General features: G+C 43.2%; 1 protein-coding gene across 1 annotated transcript; it reads left to right on the forward strand.

Moving 5' to 3' along the window:
• The first annotated feature begins 430 nt into the window (after window positions 1-430).
• Window positions 431-11,058, forward strand: iars2 (isoleucyl-tRNA synthetase 2, mitochondrial). The gene is given in 26 exon segments (XM_034575612.1): window positions 431-743; window positions 746-766; window positions 769-842; window positions 1,231-1,353; window positions 1,470-1,623; window positions 1,706-1,854; window positions 2,069-2,118; window positions 2,442-2,548; window positions 2,649-2,736; window positions 3,114-3,229; window positions 3,340-3,509; window positions 3,834-3,924; window positions 4,081-4,232; window positions 4,371-4,531; window positions 4,839-4,941; window positions 5,647-5,740; window positions 6,782-6,862; window positions 7,578-7,686; window positions 8,311-8,413; window positions 8,495-8,611; window positions 8,712-8,843; window positions 8,926-9,032; window positions 9,578-9,723; window positions 9,846-10,036; window positions 10,197-10,341; window positions 10,662-11,058. Coding segments are annotated over 26 exon segments (3,096 nt in total). The 5' UTR covers window positions 431-577; the 3' UTR covers window positions 10,808-11,058.
• Window positions 11,059-11,447: the final 389 nt, after the last annotated feature.

Genomic DNA, 11,447 nt, shown 5'->3' on the forward strand with positions numbered 1-11,447 from the left:
ATTTTACCATCAAATTTACATTGATGACAAAATGTCAAAGGATTAATGTTTAGAATAAAGAAATATTTTATATTTTGGTTTCAGCGAAATCAAACCATCCATCCTTCCAAAATAAAACAAATTCTTCGAAATTGATTGTCAATGTAAATGATGATGATGATGATGATGATGATGGTGATTATTATGATTATAATTACTATGATTATAATTACTATTATTATTATTATAATACTTATTATTATTATTATTATTATTATTATTATTATTATTATTATTATTATTATTATTATTATAAATATTAATTTTAATTTTAATTTAGATGAGGTAATTACGAGGAATCATCCACACTTGATAGTTGATGTCATTTGCAAAGTACTGGTTGGATTGGTAATGACCTCGCTGGGTTTCCGTAGTTGTCCGCTCTCTTATTTCTTCCGGAAGAAACACAGCAGTGAGGAGAGCGGAACTCAGCGCCAGGTGAGCCCACTCCGGTCACAACAAGGAAGCAGCCTCACATTTCTCACTGTTTTAGTGCTTTTGCCCCAGTTCCGCGGCCGCAGAGCTTCCTCGCCTCTCCATGCTGCTGTGCCGGGTTTCGGCAGTGAGCCATGCGCTGGCGAGGTGGACACGGAGGTCACAGCGGGCAGTCGGCCTCCTCCACCCGGCTCTCCCCTTCAGCTCCAGCCGCTGTCATGGTGTCAGCTCCGGAGAAGGCAGCGCTCAGCCGTCAGAGAACGGCTCTGCTCGGGTCTGTACCGGGACACGGTGCTCTCCCCCGGACCGAGTTCCCAATGAAACTGACCGGACAGAAGCTGCTGCACCGGGAGCTGCAGATCCAGCAGGTACGACTTCCAGGCATGAGGCTGACGAACCTCCGCTCAAAAACGGACAAGTTTATTATAAAGTGCCTGTTGGCAGCTGACAGACACTGTAGCTCATAAACTAACATCTCCTACATTTATTATGGGCTCAGTCTTTAATTCGGCTTAATTCGCATTTGACAAAAGGTTATGATTTTCAACTTCCTCCTTACTTTGAAGAGAAACAGACATAAGTCTGGATCATGCAGAATGTAAATATTGCCTGTCACTCACTTATCAGAGCCTCTATGTCTCTGTGATGTGTGTGTTTACTTTACTTTTCACAACACAAACCCTAACTTTATTGATAACATTATGTTGTTTTGTCACATTATACATGACACTCTCTCTCTCTCTCTGTGTATTGCAGGAGTGTGGATTTGCAGATTTGTACTCCTGGCAGAGAGAGAGGAAGGTCAAGAAGGAGTTCTGCCTTCATGATGGACCCCCGTATGCCAATGGAGACCCTCATGTTGGACACGCACTCAATAAGGTCTTTTATTTGTAGTGTTTACTTTTTGTATTTTATTTATTTCCTCCTGTTATGGTACAACAAACAATTACAATTGGCTCAAGCAGCCAAAGTAATTGTTAACTTGTTTGATACAGATCCTAAAGGACATCCGTAATCGCTTTGAGATGCTGAGGGGCCGACAGGTCCACTACATCCCTGGCTGGGACTGCCATGGGCTGCCCATCGAGCTGAAGGCTCTGGGGGAGCTGGGGACCAGCGGCCTCACACCACTACAAATCAGACAGAAAGGTAAGAAATGGCCGATAGTCCCCAGAACATGAGCAATATTAGATTTGCAGTTGCTCAAAAGTTATGTTTCTATCTCCGCTAGCACGGGAGTTTGCAGATGGAGCCATAGCTCGTCAGAGGGCTGCTTTCCAGCGCTGGGGGGTGATGGCTGACTGGGACCAGTGTTACTACACTTATGATGGGGCCTATGAGGCTGCTCAGCTGAAAGTCTTCCAGGAAATGCACACTAAGGTGACCAATCGTATGCTATTCATCAGAGTTTATGCTTGGATCTAATCCTCAATATCTAATAACAAAATTAGTGACAGTATTATTCATTTACTTACTATAGTGAGTAAATAATTGAAATTTACCTCCAACTGTCAGTGGCTGTAGAAGATGATCATTATTGGATTGGATTTCTCTGCCTGGATCAATATTTTTTTCGTACTATGTTTATCTGCAGGGATTCATCTACCAGGACTACAAGCCAATCTTCTGGTCTCCTTCATCAAGGTAATGAGTTGATATGTTGAATACATTTTAATTTTCCTTTGACAATACTTGATAACTTCTTGTATAATGAGATATTAAGATGATCCTTTAGTCCTAATTTACCTACAGTGGGTAAGTTTGCTATGCTACAGCACCAATGGAGATAATAATAAAATAAATATAATGAATAAACTAATAAATATGTGAATAGATATTGAAAAATATTTTAAATATAAAATAAAGCAATATGATATACAATGTATACCTAGTTTATGTAGTGTGAACCAAATTGTACATATAAGATTTTGCTTGTTATCTTGACTCCTGTCTCTGTGCCTCTTTAGGACGGCCCTAGCAGAAGCAGAGTTGGAATACAACCCTGAACATGTGAGCCGAGCCATTTATGCCACATTTCCCCTGATCACACTACCACCTAAAATGGCAGAAGAAGGTAATAGAAACACATTCACATTGGTAATTCTGAAATTTGTGTTTCTCACCTGTGGAAGAATGTTCTTCATTGTGTGTGTCTGCATGTGTGGCCTCGGCAGGTCTGGAGAATGTCTCTGTGTTGGTGTGGACCACTCAGCCTTGGACCCTTCCTGCAAATCAGGCTGTTTGCTACATGCCCAATGCTCAGTAAGTACCTGCACCAAAAGATTGTATTCATGCACTCACTCATCACACTCACACAGCTCTTAAATGTTTAGTCCAAAACCCAATTGTATTATCATAGAGGACCAAGAAAACTTCAAAACATTCATATTTGAGAAATAGATTTTAACATTTAATAATCTAAATAGTTTTTTTTTTTACAAATGTGCCACATTTCCATCCACTCTGGGTTGTTTTCGTGTCCGAAAAGGATGTTTCAACATTTCCTCTCACTTCTACGGTTGTTACTACACTGCATTTGTGTTGAGGATTAATAGCAGCTGCAAAGCAGAACAACAACGTTCCTAGTTAAAAAAAATCATGTCATAAGTCAGCAGCCTCTTCTTGTTTTGTGTCTGCAGGTACTCGGTGGTGAAGAGGGCGGACAACTCTCAGCTTCTCCTGTTGGCCTCTGAACGTACAGCCAGCGTCTCAGCTCTTCTGGGCACAGAGCTGGAGAGTGTCGGCACCTTCACAGGTAAAAATCACATTTACACAAAGAGACACACAAAAGTCTTAAGTGCGTTTATTGTGTTCTTTCAGTTACAAATATAACCACGCACATGTCCTGTGACTTTCTCCTCTAAGGCCCCCAACTTGAAGGTGGAATCTGCAAACATCCCACAATTCCTGACAAGGAAGTGCCGCTGTTGCCAGCCAATCATGTGACCATGGCGAAGGGAACAGGATTGGTCCACACAGCACCAGCTCACGGCATGGACGACTACAGTGTGGCTTCACAGTTTAAACTGTCTGTGGTGCGTTGTGTTTTTAAAAACTCAACCTTTCAGAAATAAGAAAATCTTCTCTTTGGAATATTTATACTATTGTTGTTTTAAAACCCTTATTGTGAACTAGAGACAGATATGTTAGGTTAGCCATTTCAAATCAATGATGTCAATCAATAAATAGTTTTTTGAGAAAACAACATTTCTTGCTTCTCAAAGTGTAAGATTCTCTTAAATTTGGTTTAATCAATGTCAAATAACTTATCTATGTTTATTTTATGTTGCGAAGATTTTGGTAGGACTTGGTTAAACAGAGTTACACCTGTAAGACTGTATGTTTTGCTTCCCCCTCAGGAGTGTATGGTGGATGAGGATGGCAAGTTCACTGAAGCAGCAGGTCCTGAGCTACAGAATCTGTCGGTGATGATTGAAGGCACAGATAAAGGTAACAGCATAAAGAGGATATAACACTCTCCATGAGAGCAGGTGGATCTGTGAGCTCTTAAAGTATTATTATTATAATTTTTTTTTTTTATATTGTCTGTCTGTTTCTTCTCGTCCATGCTCTTCTATGTAATTCCCCTGCCTACCCTGTGTGAAGTGATTTCCATGCTGAAGGAGTGCGGGGCTCTGGTGAAAGAGGAGCAGTGTGTCCACAGTTACCCGTACGACTGGAGGACAAAGCAGCCTGTGGTCATCAGGCCCAGTAAACAGTGGTTCATCAACACAGCGTCGCTCAAAGACAAAGCTAAGGTGAGCTGCTCAGTCACATCATGGTAAAACTAGTTTTTATTAAGATCCGGTTTGCCTTATTAAAAAAGGAAAACACACAAAAAAAGTTAGTTTGTTTCCAAAGAAAACACATCTACTTGCATGCATGTGTGTTTCCAGGAGGCGCTGCAGAAGGTGCGTGTTTTGCCTGAGTCGGCGAAGAGCAGCCTGCTGGCCATGCTGGACAGACGGACGTACTGGTGCATCTCCAGACAGCGAAGCTGGGGCGTCCCGATCCCCGTCTTCTACCACAAAGAGACCGGAGAGCCACTCATGAACAAGTGAGCCCACACACAACACACAACACACAACACACGTGCTGACTAACAGGTGGACACACACACATGAACACACACTCTTTTTAGAGATATTTTATAGACAAACATAAAATCTATTTTACACTCAAACACACACACACACTGTGAGGACCGGCCAAAATGGCCTTGCTTCGTAAGATCAAGCCTCAAAACAAACATGTTTGCGCGGACACACACACACACACACACACACACGCACACGCACACGCACGCACACATACACATCCACATGTTGTACACTGAACCTAATTCCTGTTTCTGGCCTCTGCAGAAACACAGTTTCCCACATAGCAAAGCTTTTCGAAGAAAAAGGAAGTGACTGCTGGTGGGAGCTTCCTATTGAGACTTTACTGCCTCCCGAAGTCCTCAAGAAGGTGTGTGTGTGTGTGTGTGTGTGTGTGTGTGTGTGTGTGTGTGTGTGTGTGTGTGTGTGTGTGTGTGTGTGTGTGTGTGTGTGTGTGTGTGTGTGTGTGTGTGTGTGTGGAGCGAGGTGTGGGTTTGAATGAGTGACAGTAACCCATCTGCTGACACTGACCAAGTATAATCCCACTGTCTTCTGATGAATGCTATTCCAGTGGCTTTTGCAACCTGCCAAGAGCAGAACACTATTTCCCTTCAACTATTGGTCATTAATTTAGTGGAATTTAAAGATATTGACATTTGTGATAATCAGGAACTTCAGTCAAAATAAATTTAAACCCCTGTATGTATGCATAAAGAGCAATAATAGTCATTACAAGTTTATCCGAACACAATTCATTTATTTAAACCCCTTAATTAACCCATTTCACCAATAGCTGGGGAAAACCAACTTAAAGGTGTTCATTTAAAACATGGAACAACGCCCTGACACTCAGAAGTAGCACAGTCCATTTCATCTATGTGTCGTCACTAATCTTTGTTTGTAGAGCCGTGATAATTTAGGGACTATTCCGAGGGCTAGACTGTGAACTAATGTGTCTGTTAACCTAGCCACTAATACGCTAGCTAGTTGGGGCCATGCTGATGGACGTCACAATGGATCCTGTTGCTTCTAACTACAGTTCACGTGTGTGTGTCTGTGTGTGTCTGTGTCTCAGAGTAAAGCAGGTCCAGTGAGTGACTATGTTCGTGGAGAGGACGTGTTGGACATCTGGTTTGACAGCGGAGCATCATGGGCTGCTGTACTAGAAGGTACATGTGGGATCTCTTCAGTCTGTCCTGTTCCACAGATCACACAGGACAACGGATTTTCTTTACTTTGTGTTTTTGTTGCACTTTCCTCCATTTAATCAGGGTTGATTCCATTCGCTAAAGTATCATCAGAGTAGTATCAGAGTATCATGGCTACTTGAAGAGAAAATAAATCTGAGATTTCAATAAAAAAGTCATAATATTACAAGACGAAACTCATAATATTAGGCTACGTGTCATTTTAGAAGGAGGAAATCGGAAGATCAGTGTATCGCCTGTGTTAAAATGAGGAATATGGAGCATCTTGTTTAGTTATACTTTAGTACAGGTTTCACAAATAACAAATATTTCATATTTTGGTTCATCAGCACATTTCCTAGAATTGTTTATTTTTCATCCCAAAATATTAGGACTGCTTTATTCTTGTTATATTACAACCTTATTCTCAAAATATCTACATTTCTTTGTCCTTCAATATGGCCCTAACACTCCATCGTACTAAGGAAAGTGTGAATCAAAACAATTTATATATTCTGCAATTAAGTGACTACTCTGATTGTGTATTGATGTGATCATGCTGCTCCTCTGCACTTTCTCTCCCCTGACCCTCACCAGGGAGGTTCTAAATGACGCAGCAGTTAAGTCTCTGCTCACTTTAATGACTCCAGGCTTTCAAAACTCCTTGAATCAAGCCTCATTTAATTAGTGTTATTGTAGAGAAAGCTTCTTAATCCAACTTTACATAGTCCACCATTAAATTAAGGTTCTGTGCAAAGTGTATCGTAAGCAGAAGCTGTAGTTTGCTGACCACAAACCTGGATTAGAGGGAAGTGCAGTCTCAGCACAGCAGGGTCCCTGCGCTGGTGTTTTCTCTTCAACACTAATACGACTGCAAACATTGAGTGATCAGTGAAATAGACGTGATGTTGCAGATCTGTCGAGCAGTAGAAAATGATCCCCCTTGTTTTGAACACATCAGACAATATGACACCAGCAGATTTGGCAGAGCAGACATATTTTTGCTTGTGTTTTCATTTCCAGAGGAGCTGGAGGGAGACTCTGCGGAGCCTGAGTCCCGTCTCAGCTGGCTCCCCGCTCAGCTCCGCAAACCTCTGGTCACAGGTTGTTTGACCATCCACCTACTGAGGCCGACTGCGGCTTTCACTCCCGCTGTTTCTCACTCTGCTTCTGCTCCCTCTTTTTGCTTTCAGATGCTCTTGGATATGTTGTGATTATTGTTGGAAGACTGTTCTAAAGTACCAGCGCTAGTTAGGATGTCAGTTACATGGTCAGTTACTAAAACCAGACATCCTGCTGCAATTCATCAAATTAAAACCAAAAGCATTTGAATGTAATTTAAGGAATATCTGAGGACACCAGACATGGGAACGGGAAATTATAAAAGTGCTGAATGCAGCATGAATCTCTGTTCACTCTCCTCCTCTCTCTCTGTCTCTCCTTTGCATGCAGGTTTTATACAGAGCAACTGGCTCGCGAGAACATTGAAGGAGTTTGTTTCTGTTTCTAGGGATGTTCCAAACTCTGCACTTCTTCTTTGCTATTAGTTTTCTCTGTGAAGGGCTTGGCGGTGGATGAGGTTGAAAGCCTGTGATGCCATGGCTGCACCACTTCTATGTTAGATGGCTGTCTGTATGGAACCTATAACCATTCAGAGTTTTAAAAAAAGGCTGTTTTGGTTATTTCCTCACTAATATTGCCTCGTCTCTTTTTTTCTAGACACTCTTCCCAAATGCTAACCATTTGCTTCACCATTGTTTTGTGTAGATCAAGTGCAGAACTAATTATTAATCTCTTATGTCTCTGCTTCCTCCTCCAGAGTCAGACTCCAGGGCAGATGTGTACGTGGAGGGAAAGGACCAGATTGGAGGCTGGTTTCAGTCGTCACTGCTCACCAGTATAGCTGTCAGCAACAAGGCCCCTTACAAGTGAGTGGCCCATCCTGTGACTGTGTATATGTACTGTGATCCATGTGGAGATGGTGTCATAGCAAAGGCTTTGAATACTTATGTCGATGTGATATTTTAGTTTTTACTCTTTAATAAGCAGTCTGAATCTGCTGTATTGAGTTGAACTCTGGTGGACAATGATCTGCCTACAAAGTATAACAGGGTCTCCATGAGCTCCTAAAAATTCTAAATTCAATTATCTGAACTTTTACATATGTTCAAATATTATGCACTAGGTGTTATTACGGTCCTATGTATTGGCAGGTATTAATTAGCTAATGTTAATTTAATGCTACTTCTGTCGCACTTACATTTTATATTTTCATTCATTAAAGTCTAATAGTCTTCTGTGTATCTGTTCAGTCACTAAAATTAATTTAGTAACATTATTATGATTTGTTTATTTGCAAAAAGCTGAATATGCTTTTTCTTAATATAAAATCTAACCTAGTCAAACAAATTTTGAATGAGCTGTTCCCTGATGTTAACGTGACAGTTGTGGCAAGAAACAAACAATGCACCAAATACCTTTTTTAAAACGCATTCGTCGTAAGTGAAATCATTTTGCTGATATGCGACGCTGATGTGTTTGTGTGTGTGCAGGTCTCTGGTGGTCCATGGCTTTGCTGTCAATGAGAAGGGAGAGAAGATGTCCAAGTCTCTGGGCAACGTTGTGGATCCTGATGTGGTCATTAATGGAGGGAAGGTGAGATGACGATGGGAGAGATGAAGAACATTGAACAAAATGGATTCGACCAGTCTCGTGTTTCTCTTTTGTCTTCCTCAGGACCTGCCGGCCTACGGGGCAGATGTGTTGCGTTGGTGGGTGGCGGAGTCCAACATCTTCTCTGAGGTCCAGATCGGACCCACTGCCCTCAACTCAGCCAGAGAGAGCATCAGCAAGGTACCACAGCAACAGGGAGTGAAGATTGTAGGGTTCTTTTCCCCGAGTGGTTCTCTCTGTTTCTTCATTCCCTCTCTGTCCCTCTGTATCTCTCTCCCAGTTAAGAAACACTCTGAAGTTCCTGCTTGGGAACCTGCACGGCTTCGACCCGCTGTCTCAGACTGTGGACTCCAAAGAGATGCACTTCATCGACCAGTACATGCTGCACCTGCTCCGTGAATTCAGCATGAAGGTGCGGATAGAAGCATTTTATTGTGTGTCCACAGTTTGACCCAATGACTGACGGTAGCTGGTTTGTGTGTCTGTGTGCACAGGTTACAGACGCCTACAGTGAGTTTGACGCTGGCAGGGTCATCCGTGTCCTCCAGGCGTTCATCACCAGAGACCTCTCCAGTTTTTACTTCAGCATCATCAAAGACAGGTGAAAACTGACCACAACATGACATCCACACACGCTTTTTCTGCCAATAGTTTTAAAATGTTAAAGCATCTTTTAACCTCATGGGTTTTTTCCCTATCGAGTGTGGTCTTTCAGTTTGAGAGCAGGACTGTTCAAATCTTATAATGCTTTCACGCAAAACCCTGTGTACGCACTCAAATAGCTCTGCTTGTACTCATTGTGCTCTCAGATTGCCTAAACTCTAGCTTCAACTCTTGTCCTCACGCTGCTTCTGTTCAAGCGTGAAATGTCTGCTGAGGGATTTCTCCTTTTTGTGCATGGATTCCTCAGCCAATAGAATGCCAGGAGTAGTGATGACAAATTAAACTGTCCCGCCCTCGCAGACTTGCACAGAAGCAGCGGGAGAGCAAGGAGAAGAGCTGGAGCTGGAGTGCATGATATCTGAGTGCAAAAGCAAGCAAGGCTTTTTTAAGTGTGGGAGCGCAGGGTTTCGAGTGAAAGCCCACGCTCTTGAATCAAGATAGGAAAAAACCACCATACTCAGACATACTGTCTTTTTAAATCAGGTTGTACTGCGACCCAGGGAACTCGCTGGGCAGAAGATCGTGTCAGACTGTTTTAGAGGAAGTTCTGGACGGAGTTACCAGATCCATATCCCCCATCCTGCCACATCTAGCTGAAGAAGTGTACCTACACGCACCCGGACATGACAGTATGTGCCTGATGCTTTGTGTTGTGCAGTTACTCCTACGTCTGTGCATGACTGTACCGTCCATGTGGATGTGTCGCATCCGCTTCCTGACAGAAAGAAACTGTTTGTTTTGACCATTGCAGAAGGGGAGACATTATTCCGGAGCGGCTGGATAAAAAGCAGTTCAGTGTGGCGGCGGCCGGGACTGGAGGAGGTAGTGGAGGGAGCGTGTGCCATCAGAGACTCGTTCCTGTCGTCCATTCCTGGCAAAAATGCAGCTCAGTACGACCTCACTGTGGCCATCGAGCCTGGTCTGCTGTTTGAACTCATGGAGGTGAGTTTACTCTGGTGTGTAGGGATAAGGTCCAGAGTATTTGGGACCAATAAATGCATCAATGAAAAAAATAAAATAATAATTAGATCGGTGAAAATACATATGTATGCCCACACATCCGATAAATACAATACAATCTCTCACCCTCCTTCACTTCCAGTCTCTCCAGGAGGAGCCGACCTCCTCCTCCTCCCAGCTGGCCGAGCTGATGATGACAGCGCAGGTCACCCTGACCAGTGAGCTGCCCCGCGACCTGCCCCCAGACGCACTACTGAGCCACGGCACCTTCCTCATCAACCTGGAGGGTGAGGAACATCAACGCCGAGCTGGTTATCTAATGACACTAATTGTAATCAGCCATGATTGGAGAGACGGTACAAAGAGAGAGAGATGTTAGCTGAGTTCAAAACAAGACCTCTTTCAAATTAAGATGACTAATAGTGCTATTCTACAGGATGACTTGTGTTTGGCTCAGCGAACCAACCGAACTTTGCAGAACTTGCTTTGTGATACAGGCTCTTGTGCTTCTCCTGTTTTGACAAATCTAAATGTCTGACGTCTGTACCACTATGGGGAGAATGCTGTGATTCCAACATGCTCAGTACGTGTGTATCTGTCCTGTCAGGTGGCGTAATCCGCGAGGACAGCCCCTATAGCATCGCTGTGGTGCCCACCTCTGCTGCCCGTTGTCCGCGGTGCCGCCGCTACACAGCCGATTCGGCGGACTGCCTTTGCCCACGCTGCCAGGCCATCGTCTCACAGGCTCACTGACCTGCCAGACGTCCTCACCACGACGACGACCTCCAAACATCAACAACACTGTCTCGCTTCGCTGCATTTTGTTTACATTGCCCGACGGCTGAACAGAGACCGGGGTTCACGCTCCACTGTCACCATCGACATGAAACCTGACTCCGAATCAGTCAGGCTTGAACTCTGAAGAGAGAGAGAGAGCAGCTTGGCACAGGGTCGATACTGGCAGAGCTTGATAATATCAGATAACTAACCATGCTGTTCCTTATGTGCTTCAGGCGTCACTATTTTAATCGACAGACACGTTATTTTGTTTGAACAGCATGTGGGAACTTTAAAACAAAGATTTCCTGGTCACCTGGCTGTGGCATGAAGGTCTCGACTGCACATTTGATTTGAAGCACTCTGATACAACATGTAAAGGGTTATTTACTGTATATATGATGTGGAACTGAAAACACTGTCTGGAGGATGCCTTTCTGCGCACTCTGTTTTTTTTTTCTTCAATGTGTAAATGTATAGAAGGAATTGACCGGAGTGTCACTATGTGACAGCAGCACAGAATATATAGTCCAGAAAGGATGATATCTTTGTATGATAATTAACAAATGGAGTTTTGTGTGGTACGTGTTGGGGTTGAATGAAATGAGCAGCGAGG

This window comes from Hippoglossus hippoglossus, chromosome 22, assembly GCF_009819705.1.
Source record: "Hippoglossus hippoglossus isolate fHipHip1 chromosome 22, fHipHip1.pri, whole genome shotgun sequence".
Classification (NCBI taxonomy): domain Eukaryota; kingdom Metazoa; phylum Chordata; class Actinopteri; order Pleuronectiformes; family Pleuronectidae; genus Hippoglossus; species Hippoglossus hippoglossus.